The following is a 13,478-nucleotide window of genomic DNA, read 5'->3' as shown; positions in this document are numbered from 1 at the left end:
GCATGCAGGCTTGTGCTGGAACAGTAGCTGAGAGCTTATATCTTGATCAACGAACAGGAGGCAGAGAGAGCTAACTGGGAAGAGTATGGGCTTCGGAAACCTGAAAGCCCACCTCCATTAACATTTCAAGTGGCAAACTTCCTCCTGCAAGGCCACATTTCATAATCCTTTCCAAACAGTCTCACTAGGTGGGGACCAAGCACTCAAATATGTGAGCCATTGAGAATGTGAGGACCATTCTCATCCAAATCACCACTTGCTCTCATAGAATATCTAAAATATATAGTGTGTTAGATGCTTGCGATATAAGCAAGAGAATCTGAGTTTAAATCCCCAGCACCCATGTAAAAGCCAGGCATGGCCATTTCAGATAGGTTAGCTGACCATAGAATTCCCAGGTCCAGTGGTCTTCACCCTCCAACCTCTAATATGGCGTTACCAACTTGTATAGCTATGTTTTTAGTTGGTCATGGTTGAACTTGCTTTGAAATTACAGCAGTTGAAGTATAGAGGCAGGAGGATCACTACAAGTTTAAGGTTAAATAAGGATTTGGGGATCTCTGTCTAGAACTGGCACTATAGTAAAATACTGGTACATTTTCTACTATACCAAAGGACATAGTGACATGCTCAGCCAGTGTTATCATCTCTGCAGCTTGGAGATCCAGAATTAAACTTCTCCTAAAGTTTATCTCCATGGCCACCTGTTCTTTGCAAAGTATTTCCGTGTGCCAGCAACTCTAGTGTGTCTTCCCCATAACCCACCTGATTTTAACACTGTATCTCTACATTAAAACAACACTTGTGACAGCAGGGACTTTTCTCCATGCCAGCTTATTCTCTAGTTTTGTGCACATGCCTTCTGGGTATCTTGTTCTCCCATTGAGTCCTGTATCATCAAATTCTAGTTGAAGGACTCAGTTTCACAAGACTGTCCCAGTACTTCTGGCGACCGATTACAAATTCAAGGGGTAGCTTATAGCAATCCCTTCTTGGTAGGTATACTCAATAAAACCCTAAGGATGTGATGGATAGGGTCAGCTTTTTTAAAGGGATGGGTGGAGTTTCCATCTCTAGGCAGAGTACTCTGAGCACTACTTTGTATCAAATCTCACTCAAGACTGTCATTTGCAGTGTTAAACTCTGGTTCTTCCTGCTTTCAAAAGCTATGGATGGGGTTGAAAGTTCCGTGCTAGTGGTGCTAAGTGCTTCCTGAGATTGCACTTAGTTCTTCCTCTTATCTCAGTAGTATGCACTCAGTGTGAATGAAAGAAAGTAAAGGATGCTCCTGTCACTCAAGGAACTGCAAATTATGTAATGTTGTTCTGTATCAGGGACAAAGGTCAAATAATACTTTTCTTTTTTTTTTTTTGTGACATAAAAGCCATAGACAGCACAGGGTCCTAGAAAGGAGGGTAGTGGAATACAGAGACATAGAACTAAGACTCTGGCTTCACATCAAGAATGAATAAGTTTTGTTTTTCCACAGCTGTTTCTGTAGCAGTATCTACTTACTAAAGATAGAATTGAATGCAAGTTGCCTTTGTCCTGTTCTCTGAGTTCCTCTTTCACACTTCTCTGTTCTTGTGGTCTTATGTGTGCTGGAGGAATTCTTCTTTAGACTTAGACATTATCTCATGCCTGTAGCTTTCTTATGTAGCTACATCTCAGTCAAGATTTGTGCTTGAGAAAGGAACTGTAGGTCATCTGGATCCTTACAGTTTTAGCTTTTTGTTTTGAGATGGGATTCACTGAAACTGCCCAGGTAGGCTTTGAACTCACTCTGTAGCCTAGCTAGAACTTGAACTTGATGTCTTCTTGCTTCAGTTTTTTGAGTTCTGGGATTATAGACATGTACAACTGGGCCTGGCTCAGGTAAATTTCTTGGTACATCACAAGTGACATAGCCATAAAGTTGAATGCTATGTAGGTAGATACTTTTTTAGTGAAATAACAGTATATTGTGTTTGTTACAACTGCATTTGTCTTAAAAGATGTTTTAAATTTTGTTCTATTTTCAGATAGGGTCTCTTTACATCGTCCAGATATTTTCACAGTCTTGTTTAGCCTCTTGAGTAGTTGTGGGTAGAATGTGATACTTTTTGAATGAATGTTTATGCTTAGGAATTTTTTTTTTAAAGATTTATTTATTTATTATGTATACAACATTCTGCCTTGATGTATTCCTGCACGCCAGAGGAGGGAGCCAGATCTCAGTACAGATGGTTGTGAGCCACCATGTGGTTGCTGGGAATTGAACTCAGGACCTCTGGAAGAGCAACCAGTGCTCTTAACCTCTGAGCCACTTCTCCAGCCCCTATGCTTAGAAATTTTGTGAAAAGACAAGATACTATTGTGTACTTCAATAGAATTATGTGTTCAGAATATAGAGTAAGAACTTCTTTCCCTGGTAAGCTTTGCTTTACAACTAGCATAGATAGTTTAGAATGAAGTAAGTATCAATAAGTATGAGCAGGCTCTATCTCTATATCTACCTATCTATTATCTATTCATCTATCTATCTATCTATCTATCTATCTATCTATCTATCTATCTATCTATCTATCGTTTAGGAGTAGAGTGAATGTTTAGCATCCTTGAGTCTCTGTAAGTCCATTATTCCCACCTCAAAAAATAATAAATAAAAGCAATAAGATGCCACTCTAATTTAACAGGTAACAGCTGCTTTGAATGGAGTAAACAGTTACACTTTTCATTGATCTTGACAATTGGCTAAATTATTGTTGCAGCTTCCATTATTACTACTATCTGTGTACGACTTATTAATGTGAGGTCCTTTGTAGTTACCATAGACATAGTTTGCTTTCATTGTTTTTTTGAAATTTTGTCTAAGCTGAGTGATTACCACAAGTTTGAAGCCAATCTGGCAATCTGGTCTACAAATGGAGTTCTGGGCCAGAAAGTCTCTGTCTCAAAAAAGTCAGGAGATGGAGAGAAAAGTTTTTAATAAAAGATCTTTATTTGTTTTTCTTGCAGATTTGTGACATTCAAAACCACAGACTATACAGCACTACTACTAAGCCAGATCAAATATGAATTGGAATGCAAAACCAGAGAATGCCGCCCCAAACCCACCGTATCCTAAAAGTCAGTCGTCCGTTTTGCAGCAGTTATTACTGCCTTCCACAACTTCTCCAGGTTCTTTCAGCTGCCTCCCACAAAACCAAGAACCATGCATGTATCCCACTAATTCAAATTCAGTTTCACAGCCACTTCTGAACGGCAGGAGTTACATAACTCCTCAGATCTCTGTTTCTAATATGCATAACAGGACAATTGTGGCCTCACAGACTTCAGTGGAAAGAGTCACAAGTACAAATGTTAAAGGACCCCAACAACCAAACCACAATTTGCAAACAGTGTCTTCAGGAGTTGTACAAAATTTCTGGATGAACTCAACAATGAGGAATTTTATACCTTCTCATACAGAGGCAACGATATCCCATAAACCTGATGGAGGGACTAATATGCCTTATATGCATGCACCGCAGAGTCAGCTTGTCACATCAGATAGCTACTCTGTGCAACTACAAATGACTCCTTCAAATTCTGTAAGAGTTCCTATAAATCACCAAGGAAATTATCAAGGAAATCAGGGACTTAACCACTCAATACCAGATCAGCTTGCTGGCTGGACACAGTGCACATCCAGTGAACCTGCTTATCCAGATTACAGGCCACCTCCAAAGCAATATCCTTATTTACCACAAAACTTTGTGCAAGACGCTTCTGTTCAGAAACAAAACTTTGTGTCATCCATGTCATTGCAAGTTAAAAATAATCAACTTGCAACCTCTACACAGACTTTACAGTCAAAGCATCCTGGACCTGTGTTATTTCAGTATGCTGCAGAAACCAGCAAAAGACTTCCTCCCCCATCCTACAGTTGTAGATATGGAAGCCAAAACATGCAAAATTCTCAGCCTGTTTCTAGACATTTGTCTGTGGAAATTTCTCAGAGTTCAGAAATGCACTCATCTGAGAAAAAGAAAGATACTTACAAAGGCTTTCAACAGCTGTGGCAGAACACTAATGAAAATCCCAGCAGTATTGGAAAATTCTGTGAGTTGAAAATAAATACAAAACAATCTTACAGTGACTCTGCTAGCTCTTCTGGGGCTGGTGTTCAGACTCTTGTTCAAAATAATCAAGAGGAAAGAAAGTATCCCTGCAATCCAAGTACCAATCAGATACTAGACACACATGCCACAAAAGAAAAGCTGGTGAGGGATATTAAATCACTAGTAGAAATCAAAAAGAAGTTTTCAGAACTTGCAAGAAAAATTAAAATCAATAAAGATCTTTTGATGGCAGCTGGTTGTAGTAAAACAGCCAATACTAATTACACTGAACCAACTCAGCATTCTGAATTTTCAACAAAAGAAATGTCTGCTAAACGTAGCAATCCCTACTCAATGGAATTGCTAGCAACATGTCTTTCTCTTTGGAAAAACCATCCTCCAAAAACCACAGAAGAAAGTGTTCCAAAACCTTTAGAAGAAAAACAGTGTAATGCATCAAGAACCAGTACAACAGCAGTTGGCAGTTCAAATCCCACGAGTGAAGTTCATGTTAAGAATTTTTGTTCAGGTGTTAGAAGTTCTCAGAAAATGTCCAGTTCATCACAAACAGTCTTGTCAGTTCTTACACAAAGTTATGAGTCTCCAGATGTAACTGTTGGAAAAGGAACAGAGCTTCAGATTGCTGTAGTTTCGCCCTTAATTCTTTCGAATATCAAAACGGTACCTGGGAAAGAGTTAGCACCTGAAGTGCCTGAAACTGTGTATCCAGTTGTTAAAGAAGGCAGTGTTTGTAGCTTACAAGACCAGCAAGCAGAAAATATAACAGTAGCTGTTGCTTTGCCCCTTGATGCTATGGGAGGAGTAACAAATACTACTGTATCAGCTGAGCTTTCCCTGCCTACACTCAAGGAAAAGGAGCACAAACCAACACAGGGTGATCTAGACATAATTGATAGCAGCCTGGAAAAGCCCTCTACCCTGAGCACTGAAACTTTGCCTAACCCTAAGGACTGTGCCGTTGTGAGTGGGCCCATGTTACAGATTGAAAGTATCTGTTCTCTTGCAGAAGGTGATGTATCTTACAATTCCCAGATAGCAGAGATATTCAACTCTGTAAAAAATGAGCCCCAGAAACCTTCACCTAATCAGCAGGTAATTAATAGTCAGCAAGAAGAACAAGTAGATGATACCACTGAAAATAAAGACTTTGATCTTCAGAAAGGTGAGTGTGTGCAGTGTACAGATGTTCCTCATGAAGTCTCTGAGCAGCCACAGCTGCAGCCTTTAGAGCCAGCATCTAGTGAGTATGTTGAAGCAAACAAAGAAATTCTAGAAGAAAGCAATAAGGAGAATACTGGTGTAAAAGGAACAATTAAGGATGTGTGTTCACCAGCTGCTATTCAGCAGGATCCTCATCAGGAAACTGATATGGTCAGCATTAAGTCAAGCCACAGTCTAACTGCAATAAATGAGGTTAGTGATGAAAATGAACCTGTCTCATACCTACATGACCAGCTGTCAGAACTTCTAAAAGAGTTCCCTTATGGCATTGAAACTACTACCAGACATGAACTTTCTGTGGGCCCACAAAAGATACATGAAGTCTCAGAAAATCAAACTGATCGTAAAACTGGTGGTAATATGTGTATGGATAGCACAGACCAAATAAAAATTACAGTATTAAACTCAGAACAAATCAAAGAATTGTTTCCTGAAGAAGATCAACCCTGTGACTTAGACACATTGGCAGTACCTGAGAATGGAAAAGTCATTGCAGAAGAGAATAGAAAAACCATTGCAGAAGTAAAGAGCCCTTGTGACTCACAGGTCCCCAGAGAAGAAAGTCATGACCCTGAAATGGGGCATGTGGAGAAAGACAAAGTCCATTGCTGTGCTTTGGGTTGGCTCTCGGTGGTTTATGAAGGTGTGCCACAGTGTCTTTGCAGATCCATGAAAGAGAAAGAGAAAGACCAATGTTCTTTGGAGGTCGACAGCTGCAAACAAGGAGAGCAGTCCTGCAATAGTGGAATCACTATTTTTGAAATCAATCCTGTTTCTAATAACCCAAAAAGTCCTTTGATCCAAGCAGCTGACAAAGGCAATTTTTCTGAAATTCATGGTGAAAAGATAAAAGCACCCAAAACAAAAGACGGCAGTTTACCAACGGTGGAAAAGGAATTAACTGATCATGTTTCAATGAAATGTTACAAGAAAGATAAAGACAAATCTAAAACAAAACAGGATAGCTCACTGAAAATAGAACAAAAAATAAAAAATGTTTCATCTAAATGTGACAGACTAAATCCCTTAAAAAGCAATAAAATAACCCTAGGAATATTTCCAGTGCCAGCTTCCAACTCTGATAAAAATACACCAACATTTTCTAAACAAGCTTCTCAGGAAAGCATACAGAAAAAACACTTATCCCAAGACTCTGGTCCAGTAAAAGCACATGTAGAACTTCTGCCAAATAAAGATCCATGCAGGAGGAATAACTTTTTGGTGCAGTCAGTGTCACCAGAAAAGAAAAAATTAAAATTCAAAGCAGGTTCCTCCAGACTGAAGTACTTTGAAAAAAGAAAACCAGACCATGTACTTATCCCAGATGTGGAAATAAAAAAGAAGAAATATGAAAAACAAGAGCAGAACAAAAATGGTGGAGTCAGTACTCTGACAGAACCAAATGAAAGAATCAGTGTTAAAGACAAGACAGTGCCAAATTCTGAGTCGTCAGACTTGAAGGGCAGCTCCTCTAAGAGTACTAGAGTTATAACGGTGCAAGAATATTTACAACGGCAGAAAGACAAACATATGGGGAGTAACGCCTCCAAAAACATCTGTGTAGAAAATGTGCCGTGTGACTCTGAACACATGAAGTCCAGTAAGCAGTCTGCATCACTCAGCTGGGGAAAATTAATTGAGGGGCAGGATGTCAGAGCAGAGACCTCAAAAGAACCAGAACATAATTCTACCAGCCATGGCAAAAATCTCAAGTTCCACCATTCTGAGGAGTCTAGGATGTACAATGTGTCAAATAGTAGTGGAAAACTTGACAGGAAGCAGCTGGACAAAACCTATATTGATAAAACCAAATTAGAAAGACTGACCAGTATGAGTAATAAGTCCAGTGAGATACCTTTCCAGGTAAAGGAACAAAGGAAACAGTATCTGAATCGAGTTGCATTTAAATGCACAGAACGGGAAAGCATTTGTCTCACCAAATTGGACAGTGGCTCCAAGAAACTTAGTAAAGAGAAGAGTAGTGTGTCTACATCCACGGCAAAAGATGACACAGACAAGCCTAGTATGTTGGAGTTTAAATTATGTCCAGATGTGCTATTGAAGAATACAAGCTCTGTTGACATGCAAGATGATCCAAGGCCTGGACCTGGGAAGCAGCAAGCACCTGTTCAAGGTTCAGTATAATCGTTTTTGGGGGGAGACAGTTTCACACAGTCTCCATCTTCTAAGTAGTAGAATTGTAAAAGAGCCCAACCTGTGGTTTATGTGGGAGGCACCACAGAGGTGTCCTGGGAGTGGGAGAGTGCTCTGGGTTAGAGTTGGGTGACAGTGAGCAGCATTTGTTTCGTGTTTGTTGCCCTTTATTTTAAATTATAGTAAATTAGTACTGGCAAATTTTCCAAATGAACATTTCCTGTGCACAAATATTTTATTAGTCCCTAAGAAATTACACTGTGAAAAGCATTTCTTGTGGTAAAAGTTTGAAAAGTTTCAAGTGTACATTTGTTTCAAGAAGTTTTGGTTTTGTGGTATTAGTTGGTGGTCAAACCACTGAACCACAGTCACAGCCGGTGTCTTGGTAATTTCAAAGCAGCCTCTATGTGAAACTTTGTTCCAAATATCAGGTGGTAATGTACAGTTTTAACGTAAGGGGTCAGTTTGTTGCAGTCTTTGAAGTTGAGGATGAAGATGTTATCCCCAAAGCTAAAATGGTAACATCTAATCTGCTTATGAAATAGACGACTTGTAGAAGTTGTAATTGCTTGGAACAAATTAATCTCAAATTAGTCACACATTCTGAATGGTGATTGACAGAATGGTACATTTGGAATGCTGGAGGCAGAAGAATCCAGGGAGTTTTAGGCCAACCCTGACTATAAGACGGCATTTCAAAAACCTTAAACAGTGAAAAAGCCAGAACAGCAATTATGAGTCATAGGTAGCATCTCCATGAAGTGCAGAATTAAAGGAGAAAATGGATGAATAGTTGTGGTCATAAGAGAAGGGTTTTTTTTTTTGTTTTGTTTTGTTTTTTTTTTGATTTTTCGAGACAGGGTTTCTCCGTAGCTTTTGGTTCCTGTCCTGGAACTAGCTCTTGTTCTTGTAGACCAGGCTGGCCTCGAACTCACAGAGATCCGCCTGTCTCTGCCTCCCGAGTGCTGGGTTTAAAGGCGTTCGCCGCCACCGCCCGGCTAAGAGAAGGTTTTGAAGTTGTAGATATTACAGCTAATACACTGTGCAGTGAAACTCAGATTGGAAAACCGTAGGATTTTAGTTGAAGTTTTAGTTTTGTCTTGGATTCTTTTTTCTCTTCTGATTATATATCTTTTGGGGTGATGAAGCTATACAGCATAAACATGCTCGCTCTCTCTCCCTCTCCCTCTCTCTCTCCCTCTCCCTCCTTCCCTCTCTCTCTCTCTCTCTCTCTCTCTCTCTCTCTCTCTCTCTCTCTCTCTCTCTCTCTCCCTCTCTCTCTCTCTCTGTGTGTGTGTGTAAGGTGAAAGGTACAGAATACAAAATGATTTTGTTTAATGTCTAAAATGGCTGATTTCAAAATGAGGTGTCACACACCTTTAATTTCAAGACTTGGGAAGCAGAGGCAGGTGGATTTCTGAATTTGTGGCCAGCTTGGTTTACATAGTAAGCTCCAAGCCAACCAGAACTACACAATGAGATCCTTTCTCAAAACAAATAAGACTAAAACCAAAGGATCATTTCTTAGGCATTTTTCTTAGGGTTTTGGAATCTGAGACCTTGGGTGGGGTTTTTTATTTCATTATGCTAAAATAGTGGAGTAAAGATTATATATCTGAAAACAAGTATTTGAACAGTTTCAGGAATAAAAACTACAAAAGAAGACTGGTTAAAATGTATCCCTGCAAAGACAAAGATACCTGAATCAAGTCAAGAAATAGGTAAAACACCATCTGTTTCCTTTGTTTCGTTTTGTCTATAACTTGGGTATAATTACATGTACTCTCACAATGCGTGATTTTATTTATATTCTTTTTTTTTTTAAGTTACCTGGTGTTTGTTTCTGAAGGTAAAAAAGAGTTCTGTTTTCTCTGTCAGGATGGTCCTTTTTAACAGAAAAATAATACTATCACATTGAATTAGGTATGGGAGTTTTGTATCTTTTCCCTGAATAGGGACAGACATAAAGTATTAAATTTTCTAGATCTGGACTGACCTCAATTTTGACATTGTATCCCGTGACTTTTAAATAAGAATATTATGCAACTCTTCACTAAGGTCTGTGACACCCTGAATTGGCCTCCAATGATGTCTGCCAGCTTCCATTTGGTATTTTGCAGGTTTATTCATTCAATTCCCTAACAAGGTAGGCAGGAGATTCCCATTTGTCGCCTGGCTTAGTACATTGCTAGATATTAGGTACTTGGACCTGGTACGTCTTTTCAAAGTTCATTGGGGATAGTGGAGTGAGTATTTTAAAGGACAATTTTACTAAGGACAATGATAGAATCTTTTTAATTTTCTTTTGACTTACTATTATTGTTGTTAGATTTTTTTGAGACAGGGTTTCTCTGTATAGCCCTGACTTTCGTAAAACCTGCTTTGTAGACTAGGCTTGACTTGCTCATACTCATAGAGATCCACCTGCCTCTGCCTTCTGAGTGCTGGGATTAAAGGCATGTGCCAGTCATGCCCAGCCAAAAGATTTATTTATTAGTTTTGGTTGTTTCGAGACAGGGTTTTTCTGTAGCTTTGGAGCCTGTCCTGGAACTTGCTTTGTATACTAGGCTGGCCTTGAACTTGCAGAGGTCTGCCTGCCTCCTGAGTGCTGGGATTAAAGGTGTGCACCACTACCTCCTGGCAAGATTTATTATTTTTACTTAGTGTGAAATATAGGTCTCTGGGTCTGGGCATTATAAGTGCCATTAGTGTGAGATCTTCTGGAACCGGAGTTATAAGCAGTTTTGAGCCGCCAACATGGGTGCTAGGAATAGATCTTGGGTCCACTACAAGAGTGGTATGCTCTTTTAATCGTTGAGTCATCTTTTTTTTTTTTTGTTTTTAAAATTGTGTTTTGTTTTTTTTTTTTGTTTTTTTTGGCTTTTCGAGACAGGGTTTCTCTGTAGCTTTGGTGCCTGTCCCGGAACTAGCTCTTGTAGACCAGGCTGGCCTCGAACTCACAGAGATCCGCCTGCCTCTGCCTCCCAAGTGCTGGGATTAAAGGCGTGTGCCACGACCGCCTGGCTAAAAAATTGTGTTTTTTAAAAGAGGGATTTGTGTAGTAGGAGCTGTGGGCTGCGTTCCCACCCAGCTCTGCACGGCTAGCTTTACCCGAAATAATTACACAGAAACTCTATTCTTTTAAACACTGCTTGGTCCATTAGCTCTAGCCTCTTACTGGTTAACTCTCACATCTTGATTAACCCATATTTAGTAATCTGTAGCACCACGAGGTGGTGGCTTACCAGCAAGGATCTTAACTGTGTCCATCTTGGAGAGGAGAGCTATGGCCTCTGCCTGGAGAGGAGAGGCATGGCGTCTGGCTCACTGCCTTCTTCCTCCCAGCATTCTGCTCTGTTTACTCCGCCTACCTAATTTTCTGTCCTATTAAAGGGCCAAGGCAGTTTCTTTATTTAACCAATGAAATCAACACAAAACAGAATACTCTCCCATATCAGATTTGACAAAGATGATAGTAGAGATTCAAACGTATTGGCAAACAAATACAAATTGAGTCAGAAATACTGAGATAATGTACAAAATAAAAAAACTTAGCTAGCCTTAGCTAGTTCATGCTCATAATCCCAGAACTTTAGGGGATGATGCAGGAGGATTATAGAGAATTGGAGACCACTTTGGACCACAAAACAAAGTACTATCTCAAAGAAAGATCAAAAAATGGGTATAGCGCCCGGTGGTAGAGGCACACGCCTTTAATTCCAGCACTCGGGAGGCACAGGCAGGTGGATCTTTGTGAGTTTGAGGCCAGCCTGGTCTACAAGAGCTAGTTCCAGGATGGGCTCCAAAGCTACAGAGAAACCCTGTCTTGAAAAACCAAAAAAAAAAAAAAAAAAAAAAAAAGTCATAGCTCAAAAAGTTGAGTGCTTGCCCTGCATTCTTGAAGCTCTAGATTTGATAGTCATTGCCAACCTGTTAGAGGAATGGCTAAAGGCAGGATCAAGAATGTAGGTGTAGTGAAGAGGGGAGGCCCCTGAAGTGAGAGAGAACAGCTGTAAATGCTTGAAAGCAGGAGAAACAAGGCCTTTGGAGCACCGCACTAAGGGTTAAATGGAAAGGGAAGGTGCGGGCTTTTCTGATGTTATATACCATGACCTGAATAGACTGTTACCTCTCCCATTCTCTGTTTGGAACTGGCCAGGCTCTTGATTGCTTTTTTTTTTTTTAAAGATGATGTCTTATGTAACCCAGGCTGACCTTGAAATGAACCTTGTCCATGGTTAATACCGACCTTGAATTTCTGATCATCCTGTTTCTACCTTAGTGTAGGATTACATCATGTACCTGGATAACTTTCTGTATTTTCTCCATCTTGTTTGTTTTTATTTTGAATTATGTATGTATATGTTGGGGGGTGGGTTATGTGCATGTGGATGCAGTGCCCTCAGAGTCCAGAAGAGGACATTGATCTCCTGAGTCATAGGCACTTGTGAGTCTTCATCCTGTAGCTGCTGGGAATGAAACTTGTCTCGCTTTTGCCTTTCACACCCACTTACAGCCCCATCCCCACCCTGAGACAAGGTCTCCGTATGTTGGTTTGGCTGGCCTCGAACTCTTTGTAGAAGCTGGTCTCTTCTCAGAGATCCACCTGCCTCTGCCTCCCAGGTGCAGGAACTAAAGGCAGCCACCACTGAACCATCTTTCCATCTCTTCCTTTGGATTTTGAGGCAAGTTCTTGCTGTGGAACTCAGACTGGCCTTGAACTGAACTTTGAAAATGCTGTGATTTTAGGCATTGATTGTCATTTCTAACTCAGTTTTCTGCCACTACAGACACTGTACATTTCCTGTCTCATTTTTCATTGTTTGTTGTATTGAACATTAAGTATCAGTTTTGTTTTCTTAGATTGGGCTGATTCAAGACTCCCTAAGAGAAGCTTCAGTGCCGATGAATTTGAAACACTACAAAACCCAGTAAAAGACTCAGATGTCATGTTCCGTACCTACAAAAAGATGTACCTGGAGAAGAGAAGCAGAAGCCTTGGAAGCAGTCCAGTGAAGTAGCCACAGGATGTAGTGGTTTTGTTTTTATCACCAGGAAATCTCTTAACTTTTTTTTTTCAGGCTCCCTTGCTGGAAGTAACTCAGGACTTTTCACATTTGGATTTCTCAGCCAAGGAGTTCAGTTACAGCTTATGTTAACGTTTTTCATTGATATTGTGTGACTAAAATGTTGGTTTAGCTGCTGGTAAGCAGGCAAAGAAATAGATTGCATTTGTCTAGGAACTGTAAAGTGTGTGATCTATGCTGTTGAACTTGTTTACTGTTTTAAGTCTTATTGGCACAGTGGTGCACACCTGTGATGTAGTATTTGGCAGATGCAGACACGAGGATCAGTAATTGGTCACCCTAGGCAGTATAGTCCTTTAAGTCAGTTTAGGCTACATGAGACTCTCTCAAAAACAAACAAACAACCATGACGGTGACTTATCACAGGTCTTACTTTGAAATGCTGTCATCCTGACATAACTATTCATTAGCTGAGACTTTGACTGGGGTTGTAAATACATTTTTGTTTTTAAGCACATTAGCAAAACTTATTTTTCAGAAAATGCCCACTGTGAATGTCAAAGTATATTCCTAAGTATTTTGTACCTTATTGTAAAGGTTTTTTCATAAGTTTTGTTTTATACTTTTGTTAAACTGAATGGAGTTTTTGGAAGATGTCTTGACATTACTTTTCATACTTGAAATAAACATTTATTTTTTAAAGAACGGCAGTTGAAATCTTCATGGTTCCATTTCCTTACCCCCACTCAGTAGACACATTTTGATAAGTTAGGCATGGTGGCACAACCTCAGGGAGGCTAAGGTAGGTGGCTTTTGCTACAGGGGACAGGGAATGTTTACTTCTAGGAGAGCGTTGGTTATTTTTAGAAAGTTTTCCCTCACCCAGTGGTTGAAATGGAATCTAGACCTCATGCATGTTAAGTGCTCTGCCACTTAACTATACCCCTAGTTCTGTTTCTTTTTAAAACCCTGA

At 39.9% G+C, this 13,478-nt stretch overlaps 1 protein-coding gene across 2 annotated transcripts in view; it reads left to right on the top strand.

Annotated features, from left to right (window-relative positions):
* The window catches only part of Resf1 (retroelement silencing factor 1), a 34,386-nt gene extending 21,182 nt beyond the window's left edge, over positions 1-13,204 (top strand). For both annotated transcript variants that reach the window (XM_057780712.1, XM_057780722.1), the window contains exons 3-5: positions 2,998-7,458; positions 9,116-9,199; positions 12,342-13,204. In XM_057780712.1, coding sequence (XP_057636695.1) covers positions 3,054-7,458; positions 9,116-9,199; positions 12,342-12,499 — 4,647 coding nt within the window. In that variant the 5' untranslated portion in view covers positions 2,998-3,053 and the 3' untranslated portion in view covers positions 12,500-13,204. The remainder of the gene's footprint in view (positions 1-2,997; positions 7,459-9,115; positions 9,200-12,341) is intronic.
* The last annotated feature ends 274 nt before the right edge of the window (positions 13,205-13,478 follow it).

This window comes from Chionomys nivalis, chromosome 1 (assembly GCF_950005125.1).
Source record: "Chionomys nivalis chromosome 1, mChiNiv1.1, whole genome shotgun sequence".
Lineage (NCBI taxonomy): Eukaryota > Metazoa > Chordata > Mammalia > Rodentia > Cricetidae > Chionomys > Chionomys nivalis.
Note: the sequence above shows the minus strand (reverse complement) of the source record. Positions and strands in the feature narration are given on the sequence as shown.